Raw genomic sequence first — 17,786 nt, forward strand, 5'->3', positions numbered from 1 at the left:
TTAAAGATTTTATAGTTGCTTCTGTGATCTTCAATTCAGTGTGAAGATGAACCTTAAGATCTTTTGCTATTTTTTGTTTAAAGTCCATATGGGATTTTTTGAAAAGTTTTTAATATTTGTTCACTACCTTTTTTCGTTGACCATTTTGACCGAAATATCAGATGAAAATTTGTGAATTAGAAAAGATAATATCTGACATATTTTTAAAAGCTAACGTGATTAAAAAAATAAATATTTGTTGGACCAATTTTTTCTGGAATAGTGTGTATAAGTTTTTTTAGACTCACTCTTTATTATACCAGAAATATTTTGGGAAACATGAAACCTATTGGAAAATTGGTTAGAGTTCTTTCCCAAAAGAAATATATTTCCTACTTGTTTATTTTATATTTATTTTTGTTAAATTTCTTTAATATTAAATTTGAATATATTAATTTAATTTTATTACATTTTACGAGTATTTATTCAATAGAATCCACTTCCTTAAATATTATTATTAATCTCAACTTAAAATATTTACACAACTCTTTAAAATAATACTACATAATAACTACAACTCGGTAGTGGCAACACCCCAATATTTACGCATACGATTCTCATGCTCATCCAATTCATCATCGTCCTCATCCAAAAATGAACGTTCCTGGGTTACAGCAAAATCATATTCCAAATTGTATGGCATTAAACGTTGCAATGAACCGAAATAAGCAGCATTTGGTCCACCACCCAACTTCGAATAGCCCACAGCACTGGCCAGCGAGTCACGACTTTTGCCATCGGTAAATAAATTGTAGGCAGCACCAAATGAGCGTGAACTACCAAAGTGTTTAGACAAAAAGGAGACCTGTTGCTGCTGAGAGGTGGGCTGATGGTTGTGATTATGTTGTCCAACAGGGGGCTTCTTTACCTCGGAGTACAGTAATTGTGGAGAACTGGTGGATATGAATTTTTGAGCATTTGTCTTTAGTAAATTCGATTTGTAATCGTAACGCTCGACAGGAGAACGATTTGTGGATTTACGTTCGGAATTACGATTTTTGGTAAACGATTTAGAGATGGTATTTAGTTCCTTATCGAACAATAGTTGGGTATTTTGTTCCAGCATATATTCCCAGCATTTAAATTGTTCTTCGGATAGAACTGAATCAGTTTCATCTAACATTTCCATTTCGGTGGTTTCTTCTAAAACTCTAGCATGAGCTAGAATATATTCATTCTCATTGTCCTGCTTATGATTAACCACACTCAAGGCTTGATCACTTTGGCCGCTGGGCGAGGAACGATCACTACCCCGGGCTGCAATTGCGGCAAATTGGCGCGTGGATCCCAAACGGTGGCGACAATTTGTATTGCGATCGCAACAGGCTCTTTTACAAACATTCGGCATTAATGCAGAATTCCCAGTCAATATTTGCGGTTTTCTTCTAACAGTCTGTTTTAGTTCTTTTATTAGATAGTCCACATCGGTGCCAATGTTTTTGAATCTTATCACAATTACACTAAGATTTTCATTTGAGCCAAAACTTTGAGCAATATCCTGCACCCGTTTGGCAGCCAACACCACATTTTCCTCTTTACGTATCTCTCGCGCTATACGATCTACATCTAAAACAGACCAAATGCCTTGATTACAAATAATCAAATATTCATCATCATTGCCAAGCACACATTCGGCAATACAGGGATCTTTGAGAGTGAGAGCAGATGAAGGCATTTTTAAGTAAGCGTTATTTTGTTTAGATACCAGTTCCACATTACTAGTTCTACGAACTAAATAAGCTCCGGCATTGCCTATGCTGGCAACTCTCAATATATAGCGTTTGGTTTTATGGGGTCTCACTATGTCTTTGAACCGAGTATTTTCCCTTGAAATATGACATATCAAGGCTGCCATTAAAGGTTGATCGCTCAATTTCTGCTGAGCAGCCAACAGAGTATATTTCATATACTCTCCTATGTTCTCTTTGACACATCTCTCTTGCTGCAGTAATTTCGGCATCATTTGAGCCATTTTCGAGGCAGCAGAGGCATGTGATGAGGTGCTAACAAACATGCCAAATAAAGCCTCATCATGGCGAAATTTACATTCCCTTAATTGGGTCACCAAAAGTTTACGACATTTGCCGGGAGTTTCGGAAAAACCCAACAACCAGGGTGGTTTATGTATCTGCTGATTTGCAGCCGAGGTTTCTTTTTGGTTTCCTTCTGTTTTGCTAGTGGGCAAATTAAGGCGATTTTTACCCGATACATCTACTAGACTCCATTTTCGTTGGGTACGACAAATCTGCACTTGACGCTCATCGACTTGCAGCTGAAGATTACACGATAAATCCAAATATTTTAGATTTTGTGGCACTACACTTATCAAGTCCAAATGATCTAAATGATTATGAGCCAAATCCAAAACCTTCAAAGAAGTTAATTTGCTCAATGGAGGTGTGAATAACAATAAATTAGAGTGCATTCTTAATATCTGTAATTGTCTCAAACTGCAGACACTATCGGGCAATTGTTGCAATAAATTTCCCGACAACATCAACTCCTCCAAATTCTCCAACTCCTTTAAATACTCATCCATTATACCACCGATCTTGTTGTAGGCAGCATATAGTATTTTTAAATTTTTAGCCTGTTTCAAAACCTCAAATATGCGATCATCTAAATTGTTGCTGGTTACAAACAGTCTTTCCAGCACAAAATCTTGTACGGTCCATTCCTCTACCACAGGTGGTAGAATTTGTAATTTATTGCACGATAGATTTAAATACTTTAGCGATTGTCTGGTTATGGCAAATAAATTGTCGGTTAATAGTTGTATTTCATTGCTTTGCAACTGCAGCTTCTCCAGCAATTCAAAACGTTCTGGTAATCTTTCAATGATTCTCAAATTGTTGTAGGCCAAATTGAGGTCACGTAGTTTCTTAGTTTTACTGGTGAGCAGAAATTCGGTAACCTTTTGCAGTTGATTGTGAGAGGCATTGAGGCTTTCCAACATCTCACATTCATTAAGCCATTTGGGTAATTCGGTGAAATAGTTGTTGGAGATGTCGACGTGATATAATTTACTGGGAATGGGTGAAATTTTGATGGAGTGAAGACCTGGAAAGAGAAATAATGAAATAATATTTAGTGAATGGGTATTGAAATAGTTAGAAGATATTCCAGTCAGTAACAAAACTTTTTGGAAAGTGATTCGATTAACCGGCAACATCAATTATCCGTGAATGAAAAAGAAAATATTTTTGGATCGATTAAAATAGTGTTAGACATTATAAAAAACAAAGTGATTATGTTATTGGCTTTCGAAACCGAATAACTTTAAAGACTGCTGAAGAACCAAAAGTAGATTTTGTAGTTTATGAATGGTTCCGAAAAGAACGATTTAAAGGAACTCCATTTTCTGGATTAACAGTGAATGAAAGACTATAATATTCCACTCAAAAATAAACAAAAAAGCGACATAGTATTCACAAACTATATGTATTAAAAAACTACTAAAAATTGGTACTCAATTAACCGTGAACATTGATTATCCAGAATGCTCCCGGTCCCGACCATTACGGAAAATCGAGGTCTCACTGTAAATCTTCAATTTCAAAGAAGTAGCAGAACCCCAGGGCCCCCAAATAGGGAACCTCAGACATGCAAATTTATAAACGCTTTCAAAATGAATGTGATTTGTCCAAAATCAAAGATATATTATTAAATCCCTTGATTACACATATTCAAAGATGCTATTTATCTGTTATAGTTCTCGTGGCCTTTTTGAATATAGAAGGAGCCTTCGGTAATGTGAAATATAATATCAGCCCTATGTTCCTTAGGATATGACCAATCCATTATTAGGTACCTTCTGAATTATAGTATCATTCGCTCTAAAATTGGAACGATTAATGGAGAGTGCCTTTAGAAAAGAGGCACTCTCCAGCTATCACCACTCTTGTGGAACTGTCTGCTTAGGAAATTAGATACCCTATACTACAAAACTGAACCTGAGAACGGTACAAGTTCAGTTTTGCTCAATGAAGACTAACATCCCTAATTTTACGATATCCCGCCTGAGCGGAACCGAATTGTCAACAGGAAATTATCCTGGAAGCTCAATACAGCAGCAAGAGCATCTAAGGTCATGACGGCTATGTATGTATGCAAAAGGGCTCTATGTACGGGATGGAGTATTAGACCCTGGAACGTGTACTGGCTAGTCGACACGGTTACTAAGCCGATATTATTGTATGGGGCAACGGAGGGAGCCTCTAACCGTATACTCTTTGAAAGGGTATTGAGAAGTATGGCAATCCTGCGTACTACAGCTACAAAGTCGCTTTTCACACTACTTAACTGGTTACCAGTAGACGTAATGACCAAAAAGTTGAAACTGAACACGGCCTTTAGGCTCAACGTATGTAACACATGAAATTACAGAATCTATAGACATACTTGCATAATAGGAAGTATTCAAAATCTTTCTGATCATATTGAATGGGTCGGATTGTTCCAAAAAAGGGAGATAGAGTGGGCTGAGGTGTCTACATTCCTGAATTTGCGATAAGAATGTCCTTTAGACTCCCAAATAGATTTTTTTATATAGGCTATTAGGAGAGCGGTCAACTGGCTCAGATATTACAGGATATCTGGTACAGATATTCGTATGTATACTGACAGAAAAAGCTGCAATCAAATCCCTGATAGGTGTTTATCTTTCTGATCATTTTGAATGGATCGGGTAGATCCAAAAAAGGAGGATAGAGTCTGCAGAGGTGTCTACATTCCTGAATTTGGGATAAGAATGTCCTTTAGACTCCCAAATGGATGTAGACTCCCAAATGGATGGCCGGGGTATAGGCTATTGGGAGAGCGTCCAACTGGCTCAGATATTACAGGATATCTGGTAGGAATATTCTTAAATATACTGACAGTAAAGCTGACACCTATCAAATCCCTGATAGGTGTTTATACAACATCAAATATAGTTCAGGAATGACGGGAATCCTTGAATGTGATGGCGAGACATTCTGCAGTTGTACTCACTTGGGGTGACGTGAACACAGGGATGTGGCATTCCCCTGTAGACGTGAAAGCAACTGATAAATAATGCATACTATAGACTTGCCCAAAAAAGATGGGACAATGCATACACTTGTGCTATTACGAGGATGATATGGCCTGCGTTGGACAATAAACGCACGTCGCACATTGGTTGAAGAGTGGCCGAAATTCATTTTTTTCATGTTCGCCGATTTGGATAATTTTTTGGTATTTTGTTGTCAGATATCGGAATATTACGATTCCGTAATATTAGGCTGATATATTTATTATTTGTTTGGACAAATACGCTCGAAGTTCATATATGTTCGCTTGTTTAAAATGGCATGCAAATTTACTGTATATTCAATGTTTTGGTACAATCACAGTAAACTTATCATTTGACTTTTTTGTATATTTTCGTAAATGAAAATTGTCATAGATGAGGAAGCTCAGGAAGCGAGGAATAAAGACTATAGAGCCTATAGATTACATCATTCGCGAAGAATTGTATGTGTAGCCACTAATGAACACTTAATGCATAATCTTTTATTGTCTTCAGACCCATTTATAAATAGATTTCGCTCAAAGCTGCAAAAAAAATTGGAGTACGATATAAAATTATTAACATACTATGCTTAAATTACTTATTCATGTTTTTTCTAAGGGAGATGGGCGTAAAAGTGGGCGGATCAGGTATATATTTTCAGGAGCCCATTCTACAATTATAATATTTATTTTTTTTTTAAATTGAGTTGATGCATTAAAAATCAAGGGAGTTATGCAACTTTTTCAATACAAGTTGTATGGGAAGTGGGCGGATATTTTTCAAATTTCACACAAATGATTCTGAGTGTTTAAAAAAGCTATGTGCCAAAAAACAATACCGTATGTCAAAATTTAATTTTCACTTTGTATGGGAGGTGGGCGGATCATTTTGATATTTCCATTTTTTCTTAATTCAATGAAAAAATGCCTATGTGCCATGTTTCATTGTCCTTCGACAACTTCTATTTTTAGCCGCTCGTTCTATGAACTTCGACCAATGTGCGTCGTAACTACTTGGTTTACAAAGATTACGACTTAGAAATATGGTGGCGATGATCACCGGACATTGCACTTTCGGTACCCATGCTGCAAAACTTGGGCTGCCTCACCATGAATTCTGCAGGAGTTGTCAAAACGAGGAGAAGGAAGAGAACATCTTAAGGGAACGATCCTTTAGCAACATCTCCGAATTATCTTGGAAGAAATTAAGGTGAATAGATGCCTTTATTAGGAAAATCAGATGGTTAATAAGACCCGGTATGCAAATGGCACCTCATAATGGCCCCTTATCTATCGCATGATAGTCTACGCTCTTTGAGTTCTTCTCCCCTCTAACTCTTCTAACGTCTATCTATAATTTCTCTTGTTAACACTACTCTTACTAAGCTTTCTCTCCTTTATTACTTGCGATGAAAAATGGATCACTTACAATAACCCGATGTGTAAGAGATCTTGTGTGAAGCCCGGCCAACATTCCGAATTGAAATCAAATCCAAATATCCATGGCGCTAAGGTAATTCTTTGTATTTGGTGGGAGCAAAAGGGTCATATGAATTATGAGCTACTAAAATCTGACCGGGAACCTGTACCGAAGCAAGCATTGATCGAAAAACGACCAGAAAATATTGCCAGGCATGAAACCGTAATATTCCATCAGGACAACGCTCGGCCACATGTTGCAATACCCCAGTTAAAAAAGTATATTGAATGATGTGGTTGGGAAGTTTTGCTTCAACCGCTTTATAGTCCGACTACTATTTCTTTCAATCGATACAGAATGCTCTCTCTGAGATACGCTTCACTTTGGAACAGAGTATCCGATATTTTCTTGATTCGTTCTTGGCCTCCAAAGATGAGCAGTTCTTTTGACGGGGAATCCATATGTTGCCAGAAAGATGGGAAAAGTGACTTTAAAGTTTAATATTACATAAATTTGGAATTTTATGGATTTTTTAGTCAATATCCCATAAATAAATCTAAACCCCTGGAAAAAATACTTACAAATCCAAATTAAAGCCATTTTATGTCGAAATTTCTGATTTAGCATATTTGTTCTAAAATCATAAAGCAGGGGATGCCCAACAACAGTTCTTGATACTTTAGTTTGATTTGAAAATGTTAAGGAGAAAAGGCCAAAAATCTTAAAATTCCCATTTTTGGGTTTTTTTGAGAATTATGGAGTCCTAAATGAAAATTACGGAAATTACAAACTAATTTGTATAAAATCGTTTATCCCACGATGATGATTATAACTAGGAAAATCTTAAATCGTCTATAACATTGTAAAAAAATCATATTTATTCTATTCAATCACCATTAATAAATGTATACGTTCTGTTTAAATCTTTAACAATATGTACTTACAATTAGAATCGGCAGTCAATGATGTTAAATTGCTGCCATTCAGCATTAATTCCAACAATTTATTATGACTGCATTTTAAGGTCTCCAATTGTGCCAAAGAACTCAAATCCAAGACTTCCATTTCGTTTTCACTCACCTCCAATTGGGTCAAATACTAAGTAAAAGAGAATAAGAAAACAAACAAAAAACACACTTGAAAAAAACAATAATAAATCATAAATTATTAAAATTGTATATGATAGCAAGATTAATTATGATCATACATTGCATATTTATGCTAAAACAAAACATACACAACTGAGAAACTCATATGAGGAGAGAGAAAGAGAGATACTAAAGGTATTCGTTTACAAAATAAAAAACATCTACACGCTTGCGCACAATAAAAAATTACATAATTTAAGTTTCTTGAAGGGAAACGCAAATACAGTGATGCCAGAAATTAAATGGATATATTGAATAGGAATTACAAGAGGAAATCAATAATTTCAACAATATATAAAGTTAGATCATGTTTCTTTTAAAGTTAGCTATCGCTATCTATGTATGTCTGTACTTATTTACAACAGTTCTTACTCTAATATTTATTTTGATACCCACTCGGAAAGTAAGATCTGTAAAGCTCTTTAAATTCGCAAAAACTTGTTGCTATTGACACTTTTAGAGTTTATTAAACAATGCCTTTCCTTTAACTTTCAACTTTATCCTTAAAAATTATGTGTATTCTTCAACAAGTAAGATCTTCCATAACATATATCCATCTTGAAATTTAAATAAAACAAAGTCTGTGTGAGATATCATCGAATTTTTTGATTCGTTTGAGAGACCTATCTATTCCATTATGTGAAATATATAATCGTGCAAATGTACCCTGCGGCTTCGCTGGCCGCATCTCCGAAATCTCCAATTTTCCATGCCTCTGGCGCATAAATCCGGCTGAATTTCACCAATGGCATTGGTTATATTGTTTAAAGGCCGGTGTGGTTTGTGGCTTATTCGCATAGACCTGGGACTTAAGAAAACCCCATAAGCAAAAGTCTAACGGGGTCATATCACACGATATCATTGGCGAGTTCATATCACCTCTACGTGAGATGAGAATGTGCTCAAATCGCTCGTGCAAAATGTACAGATTTTTCCTCAAATTCTTGGCTAACCTTGTTCTGAAAACGCGATTTCTTTGACTATCCCAATATGAAGGGTAATTTTGCGAATCATTCTAAGGCATCTATTTGAAGAGGTATGGATTTGTCCACATTGTTATTGAAGAACGAATAAACAGATTTCATGGAATTGTTCAAAATAATTTTCGTTCTCAAATTCTCATCTAGTCTTGTTCATTCGAGACACGATTACATATACTGTGGGTTTTAATTTGTGTAATCAGATATAAAATTAGGGATTATTTATAATTTGTAACGTCTTCTAAGTGTCAAAAGTTTAATCTACATTTCGGATTGATTTGAAGAGTGCATAGCTATGCAAATCGGAGTACGCCAATTTTTCAAGATGCTGAAACATATCCCGGGATATGCATTTGTATTCGGACAACGAACTATTCAATATGTCATCCAATACCATGAACAGAAGGCGGACATCAACAATCACTATTGTACAGTTCAACATATTCACCCCTATTGGCAAAAACATGTGAAATTTTGTTCCCATGAAATATTCATTTCCCTCGAAGGGAAAATTGCTATCGTGAAATTCCCCATGAACTTTTCATTCACAATAGTTGATTTTGTTCGTAACAGCTGTTTATTGTTTACAAAATTCCATCTAAAAATGTGGAATTTTTTGACGTGAACAAAGTTGATGAACGAAAAAAGGAAAAGGGAACATATTTCATGTGAAATATTGATTCGCGATAGGGGTGATTGTCCTCATAATTCCTCCTTATTAAATGATTACATTTGGGGTGGAGGAATATTACTACACAGAGAAAACAGATTCGTGATAGCAACCGAATTTGTTGCCAATCGAATGATTCTGTCTTAGTGACAGAATTTTACAGTTGTGGCTACAATATTTTGGAAGGGGCAACTAAAGTTTGGTTGCCTCAACTAAAATTCTTCTTTATCAACTGACTTTCTGTTGTTAGAACTGAAAAATTCTATGTGTACAACCGAATCATTCGATTGACAACAAATTCGGTTGCTATCACGAATCTGTTTTCTCTGTGTGGAGTGAAGGGTGTTACATGTGGCATCTCGGTATATGCTATCGTGAAGTCGACTATGATCCACGCATAATTTATTGGCTCTGAAATCAGCATATCTGAGTCATAAAGACTGATGTATGATGAAACCAATATTGTGGACAACTTTTTGTTACTTTTGGTTCAGGATGGTGCTCGCAGTAATGTTAAATTACCTGTGTCGAAATAACTCAAATAATTCGTGTTAAAAGTAATAGCGGGACCTAAAAAGTCTTAATAAAAAAGCGATCTGAGATATGTCTCTTCATATAATGTGTTTGAAATATAAACGGTCTCTAACACCGAGAAACCAGTATTGTAACTAGTTTTTTATCAGTTCCATTCCCACGTTTTGTATTATTCAAACCTTGGACATAATATGATCTCTGAGTAACAGTGAAATCAAATTAAACGTAGCTAACGATCATTCCAAGCTGCCTAATTTATAGTGCATCTACAACCACACACATATTCTTATTCTCGTTTGTTTAGTCGTTACTGAGACAAAGACGAATGCACATGCTTGGCAGGATATAGAAAACTCAATTAATGAAATATTATAATAAGTCGCAGACAATTTTATTAAGATTGTGGACTTCATTCTTGTTAACAAATAAAGCCTCATAATAACTGATATCTTTTTTATAAATAGTTCTCTCGTTCACCAACACAACTGCAATTTTAGCTTTGGGTATTCTTGATCTAGAATAATGGACAGATTGGTTGGCTTAATACGGAGATTCTTTAACTATTTTCCCCAAGCTGCCTAATTGGAGATAGCAATTTTGAATTAAAGGAATCTAACTTTATTCTCCGTTATTGTTTTTAAAACATTTTGTGAAGAGCAAAAGAGCTTAATTTGCTTAAATATCTTTGTTTTATTGTCAAAATAAAGCGAACTATTAGTGGCGTCGGTCTCTAACACCGAGAAACCAGTATTGAAACTAGTTTTTTTATCAGTTCCATTCGCACGTTTTGCATTATTCTATTCTGTCCAAGGTCTGAGTAACAGTGAAATCAAACTAAACATAGCTGACATCACCACTGATCAAAGTCAAATTCGCGTCACCATTGGCGGGTTAATAAGCATGCAGGTGGAGCTATTGTTCATTTTACGAAATTAAAGAAGGAGTAAATCTTGTTTAAAAACAAACTTTAGTATTCGGATCACCAACGGATTATGTGCGTCCATTTAAAAATGAAAATGGGTCTACAAAGTGGGTACACTTTCAATGAATAATTTCAGCTTAATTCATGGATTTTTGCATTGGAAACTTGTACTGATGCGGTTGTAGTTTTTCAAATCCTCATTAAATCGACCCAATAAGTTGGCATAATATTTGCCATTGAGGGTTCTACCCTTTTGAAGGTAGTCAATGTGGAGTATACCGCACGAATCCCAAAAAACAGGCGCTATGACTTTATTGGCTGACAAACCCACCTTGGCCTTTTTTGTCTCCTTGGCCTTCTTGGTCTCTGGTGTGTTGTGGTGGATCCACATTTCGTCCACGGTTACGAAACGGCGCAAAAACTCGTCCATACTGCGGTTGAACAACGCCAAACACTCCTGCGAAGTTGTCACACGAATGCGTTTGTGTGTCCTTCAAACTTGAAAGCACTGAGCCATGTGAGATGCCTATGGCTTCCACAATCTCCCGCACTTTCAATCTTCAATCGGCCAACACGATATCGTTGGCGTCCAGAATGTTCGACATCTTCAGTTCTTGTGCGGCCGCAATGTAAACTTTGTTACCATTGAAATTGATGGTGCAGATTTCCCATAGTAAATATCAAGCATAGCCATGGTTTGAGTGATGGTTTTTTCCGCTAATGAGCATAGGAAAATCACTTTTTTCAATTTTCTCCTCAAGTCACGTGGTAGTCTGGTATTAATAGCTACCAAATACAAACTAAATGATGCAGCTTGTTCAAATTTTGACCCCAGTAATTTCTCGAAAACTACAAGTAGCATTGAAAGAATATGTACTCAGTTAGAATATATTTAAAATTAGTTTAATTTTGCACTGATTTGAAATAAAAATACATTTCGTTTTTATATTTTAAAGGATTTACAGAATCGAAAAACTATTCGTCGTTTCCAATTGTTTCTAAGATTTAAAGGGCAGAAATTTTAAATACAGTATTATTAGGGTTTTAGCGAAACCGATCGGTTTTTATATTTTCTTATTTTGTAAACTCTAATTATTATCTTTTATTTAACTCATTTGATATACATATTTTACGCAGCAATATTTCGAAAAATAATCGTTAAACTCATAAACTGGCATCTCTATGTCAAAAATACATAACTTTAAACATTTTAAAAGATTGAAAACAAACTTTTTTTAGTTCATTTAATTGAAAAAAAATTTCTTTGTTTGCCATCTATTTGTAAACACTCCAGAGCTTCTCAAATGTTTTCAGAATTCTTTTTATTTTTTCAGAATGTTCTGTAAGATCTTACATTATAATTTCCAATTAAAATGCTGCCACTTAATTGATTTCCTTTCAAACTAAAGGTTTTCAAAGGTGTCTGTTGCTGATCAGCAGAAACGTTGGATTCATTTAGTGGTTGTTGCCGTTGATCGAGTTTTTCATTAGTTTTCATTTTTAATTTAGATTTATACAAATCAGCTGAAGGTTTCTTTAACATTTTCGTGGCTTTAATCATAGTTAGTGTTTGTTGGTGGTGGTTGTTACTTGTTGGACGTATTTTTTTTACGGTTATAAAGTGTTTTGCGCAAGATCTTTGTCATGCATGAACAATTTAGCCATATATAAGTGAACTTTATGCATTTTTAATTGTGGCAAATGTTGTTTTTTAACACAATTCTTTTAATATTTAATTATTTTGGTTTAATGAAATTATAAAATTCTTTAATTTAAATTTTTTTTAAAATTCAAATACTTGTGGAAGATTCTTTCCAATTTTATGATTTTTATTTTTTATTTTTCATTAACTTTTTAATATTTTGTTTTTAGTTTTTCTCTTGTTTTTATTAAAACCGTCTTAAACATTACGCAGTCAATTCAAAACTAAACATTTTCAAAAGCAACATGTTACGCCTCAGAGATTTTTTCAGTCACTTGTAGTATGGTTAGTAAGAAGATATTTCTTCTAGCCATTTACTACTAACTCAACCACCACCACTACTACTTCCACCGCCACGAGCTGTTTTCCTAACGCTACCACCATTATAAGTAACACCTGTTGTTGTCTGTATTGCCTGGGTGCCAGTGTTGACGTTTGGTTACTTTTTTCGTATTTTTATACCCTTCATTCCGTTTTTAATTTCCACAATACCCCATAAAGTATATATTCTGGATCCTTATAGATAGCGGAGTCGATTAAGCCATGTCCGTCTGTGTGTCTGTCTATCTGTCTCTCTGTCTGTCTGTCCGTGTGTTAAAATCAATTTTCTGAAGACCCCAGATATCTTCGGGATCCAAATCTTCAATAATTCTGTCAGACATGCTTTCGAGAAGTTTCCTATTTAAAATCAGCAAAACCGGTCCACAAATGGCTGAGATATAAGGAAAAAACCAGGACAACCTCGATTTTTGACCAATATCCGGATTACTAAGTCATTAATATAGACTATGGATATCTTATGATAGATATTTCAATTACCTTTGCAATGACGTATATAAGACCATAATAAGTTGGACCTACAATGAGTCAAAATCGGAAAAAATATTTTTTTACCCGAATTTTTTTTTCACCAAATGTTTTTTTCGCTAAATATTAAAAAAAAAAATTTAAAAAACAATTTGAAAAATTTAGTTTTCCAAAAAATTAAAAAACTGCAAAAAAAAATAATTTTTTTAAATATTTAAAATTTTTATTTTGAAGTATAATTTGGTGAAGGGTATATAAGATTCGGCACAGCCGAATATAGTTCTCTTACTTGTTTTTATTTAATTTTCAGTCTGAATACAAACCAGCAACAACAAAATTAAACCGAAGTTTAAAAATAGACCGATACAAATATGTTCTAGGAATAACTAAGGGTAGTCTTGTTGTAATCAATACTGAACAAGATCGTTAATATCTAAATGGAGTCAATTTAACCTCTAAAACCGATGATACCAATATCGTAACTAGTTTGATCAGTTACATTCCCTTTTCATGATACAAAAATTAGGCAGCAGATGATCTCAGAGTAACAGTGTAATCAAAGATTCTTCAACCAAATGTAACTGTCGATCATTTCCCAAAGCTGCCTAATTTGAGATAGTAAATCTGGAATAATGTACAGGATATCGTCCAATAAAGGTTTACAACTGAAACTGGTATCTAATACTCAGAAAGCAGTATCTTAAACAGTTTTATCAGTTTATTCAAACCATGTGCAGCAGATGATCTCTAAGTAACAGTGAAATCACAGATTATTTTACCAACCGTAACTGTTGATCATATCCCCAAGCTGGCTAATTTGAGATAATAAATCTAGCATTATGGACAGTTCCTCCTCATACATATAAACTGTTAAAACTAGAACCGGTATCAAACAAAATAGACTTCAGTCTAAAGCCTATTTTCCGTAAATTCTCATACTTTTAGAAAATTATCCTTTGTAAAACATGGTTGGGAAGACTGTTCCTTTCAATGAAATTATTGATTTGTATGTGAATACTGCATCGAAGTCATTGAACTATATCTTTATTGGCTATTTGGCAACCGTCTCGATTTAGATCATCATACAATTAATGTATGTTTTGAATCTATAAACGATTTGATCAAGCAGCAGGACTTTTTTATCTTTATCTTACTCGTTAAATTAGTAAAGGACTGTTACAATACAGTGATATTTTTCCCGCCAAAAAGTATTCCGTTATTGGTGGTGTTTTCATGAAAGTTTTAATGTAAAAAGTTTATTCAATAAAAATTTAAAAATAAAAACTTAACATTTCTGGTAACACTGATGAACACTCTCAGTTCCACTTGTTGTTATTATTAAGTTGTATTGAAGTTCCTCTCTTATTTACAAAACAGAAGATCGTATTGAGTAAGTGTTTTATGGTCTAATACCGTCAGAGTTATTAAGTCTTTTAGCTAAGTTTAAATATAGGCTAGATTAAAAAGCTCACCAACTCATGATAATGACACTCATGGATCCTCCTGGGGTCCAGAAGAGATAGGAGTCAGGAAGAAAATTTTTTCGCAGGAAGAATTCGCCCAGAATTTCCAGTCAGGGGTCATTCAGGGCTAGGCAGTGGCAGAGAAGCGCTTTTTATTTACTGCTTTATCATGGACGATTCTGCAGAACTCATTATATGGAAGATTTAAGCTCATAGCATAAGCACCCATCAGGCAAGTATTGTGATCACTACCACGTTGTATGTTTATCGTGGTCCATGAAAGTGCTATACGAACAAATTGATCAGCCTCATCACCTATGAGTGAGACTCCCATCTTGGCTAATGGATCCGCAATGTAATTTTCATTAATATTTTGGTAACCAGAAGAGTTTAAAAATTAGACTCTAAACGAAATGGCAAGAAAACTTGTCATGTCTCCCCTGAACGGGTTAAGGTTGCATTCTAATGTAATAAGAGGATGAATGAATGCAACCGACTATTACATTAGAATGCAACCTTGTAAACTGCTAGAATGTTTACACAAAAAAAAAAAAAAAAAAAGATGGCAGAAAAAGGCGGGAAAGGAGTGGAGAGTTGGGGAGGAGGAAGAAGAGGAACTTGGGAGAGTGAGGGTTAGTTTTTTTTTGAAAAATCGAAGTCGAACGGATCAGACGTGGTTTTTTTAGAAAAAAAAAGAAATTAAAGATATGAAAATGATGATGATGTGATTTGTGGATGAAAAATAAAAAAAATATTTTGTGATGAGGATGTAAAAAGATACATAAATTCATATACACCAAATGGAAAACAGAAAAAAGAAAACAATAAGCAAAATTGTTCGTAAAACTTAATTATACACAAAACAAATTAAAATATAACTAAAACAAAGATATAAAAGAAAAAAACTCATTTAACACACATTTGCACAAATATACACATACATATTACTTCACATTAAACAAAACCCTTAAATAAACGAAGATAATATACTACAAACCTTTAATTCACCTAACCCAACCTAGACTACTAAGACTAGAGGACAAATTAGATGAAGGTGAGTTTTGGACAGTTTCGTACAGAGCATACAGACCCTAGGACATGAACGGACGACAAACTCTCCCGGAGTCAACATTTATACTCTGTCAGTGAGTCAGTGGTAAAAGTGGAAATGGAGTAGCGGTATTAAGAGGTAAGTGAGTTAATTTTCAGATTGTAGGGGTTGTGTTAGGGGCAAACCTAAATAAAATGGGCCATAGTTTTGCCAAGGAAGAGGGTGGGCAGGCCAAGCAGCATAAGAACAGCTGCAGCCAGGGAAGTAGAGGGTCGCGATGACTTTAAATTTACAAAAATTAAGACCAACATAAGAGAGAAATTACTATCATTTGTTTTGTTTTTTTTCTTTTTCATTTTTTTTTTTGCTCACCGACTTGGGATGGCTAGATGGTGAACTTTACGCCCGTCTACCGGCTCAGCCAGGCATTGCCATCATAAATATGCGTTGCCATCTGGTCATCCCCGCTAAAGTCCCTGACAAACTTTACTGATACCCGGCATTGTAGGACCAGATTTAAAGTCGTGTAGACACCAGCAAGAGATTTCAAGGCAAGATTTCAGCAAGAGATACACCGTATATTCTGTTCAACATCCGCCAGTTCATAGTCCTTAGTCCTGTGAGATATAAAAATCTCCCCATATCCGATTTGAAGCCATCGGTGAATATCTTAAATGGATTATCCTGGAGGAATTGTGTCCTATCAGTCCTTCCATCCTTCATAACCTGTCGAAGAAGGGTCAAGAGTGCAGTAATCAGTGGTCGGGAGTTGCATGGCCGAAGTTCCTTCGGTTTCATATTATTAAGATCAATGCTTTTGGCCATAATATCAACATAAGCCCTATTTAGCATGGCAAAGTGTCTAGAGCTATCCACACCAGACAAGGCCAAGGGCTTCGCAACCTTGTTATACCCTTCACCTTCGTGAGAAGGTTATATATAATTTCGTCAATCCGTTTGTAATTTCTACATTTTTCATTTCCGACCCTATAAAGTATATATATTCTGGATCCTTATCGATAGCGGAGTCGATTAAGCCATATCCGTTTGTCTGTCTGTTGAAATCAATTTTCTGAAGACCCCCGATATCTTCGGTATCCAAATCTTCAATAATTCTGTTAGACATGCTTTCGAGAAGTTTCATATTTAAAATCAACAAAATCGGTCCACAAATGGCTGAGATATGAGGAAAAAACCAGGACAACCTCGATTTTTTACCTATTTTTGACATATATCTGGATTACTAAGTCATTAATATAAACAATATGAATATCTAACGATAGATATACCTTTGCAACGACGTATATAAGACCATAGTTAGTTGGACCAACAATGGGTCAAAATCGGAAAAAATATTTTTTAACACGATTTTTTTTTGTCGCCTTCCTACTTCCTCAGAACACTCTTCCCAGAGCTTTGAATAAAGGATAACTCCTAGATACTTTTCGCTATGGGGTATGGTCATTTCAACACGATTAAGATGAGGTAGTGGAAATAGAATGATCTTGTAGTATCCTGAAAAGAGTACAATGATAGGCAGAGACTGTTCGGAGTTACAATTCCATTGTTTATGAAATATTTTTATTTTTTTTTCTCAACGACAGATGGCTTCCACAAAGCATCTCCGTCTTAAACGAATTGTTGCAGTTGTTTTTCGCGTATTTCTCATGTAGATTGCACTGTCCTAATTATTGGAGTATCGTGCGTCTCCATGTACGATGTTGCCATTAAATCCATTGTTATTTTTTGTATCAGTTTAAACGGTTGTTGTTCCAGCTAGGTAGATGATTGGTCTGCTGTAGCGGGACATGTATGATGTTGTCATAACCCAGCAGTTCTAGGAGACAGTACCGAACTAGTGATTTTACCCATCATTTAGGATGGGAGCTAGTTACTTCAATAGCCACGTGACTAGTCATTTTAACACGGGCATGTCCTAGGCAGGGGGTCAATTGTATTTTTTTGATTACAATGGGACTGTCTAATAGCTGGTCCAAAGTAGGCAACGCATTGGCT

The 17,786-nt window shown here is 35.1% G+C and overlaps 1 protein-coding gene across 1 annotated transcript; it reads right to left on the reverse strand.

Annotated features, from left to right (window-relative positions):
- Positions 1-550: 550 nt before the first annotated feature.
- Phlpp (PH domain leucine-rich repeat protein phosphatase) lies at positions 551-12,308 on the reverse strand. The gene is made up of 3 exons (XM_065502625.1): positions 12,102-12,308; positions 7,438-7,591; positions 551-3,099 (listed from the first exon to the last, which is right to left on the reverse strand). Exons 1-3 carry the CDS (start codon positions 12,306-12,308, stop codon positions 551-553), a joined length of 2,910 nt encoding a protein of 969 aa, XP_065358697.1.
- Between the last annotated feature and the right edge of the window lie 5,478 nt (positions 12,309-17,786).

This window comes from Calliphora vicina, chromosome 2 (genome assembly GCF_958450345.1).
Source record: "Calliphora vicina chromosome 2, idCalVici1.1, whole genome shotgun sequence".
In the NCBI taxonomy this organism is placed as follows: domain Eukaryota; kingdom Metazoa; phylum Arthropoda; class Insecta; order Diptera; family Calliphoridae; genus Calliphora; species Calliphora vicina.

Bases quoted from the DNA above. Each gene is read 5' to 3' on its own strand.
- Phlpp (XM_065502625.1), bottom strand. From the start codon at position 12,308: ATGATTAAAGCCACGAAAATGTTAAAGAAACCTTCAGCTGATTTGTAT. The intron at 7,592-12,101 runs GTAAGATCTTAC...TCTTTTACTTAG, and splicing joins TTTTAATTGGAAATTATAAT to TATTTGACCCAATTGGAGGT. The intron at 3,100-7,437 runs GTAAGTACATAT...TTCTCTTTCCAG, and splicing joins ATTGACTGCCGATTCTAATT to GTCTTCACTCCATCAAAATT.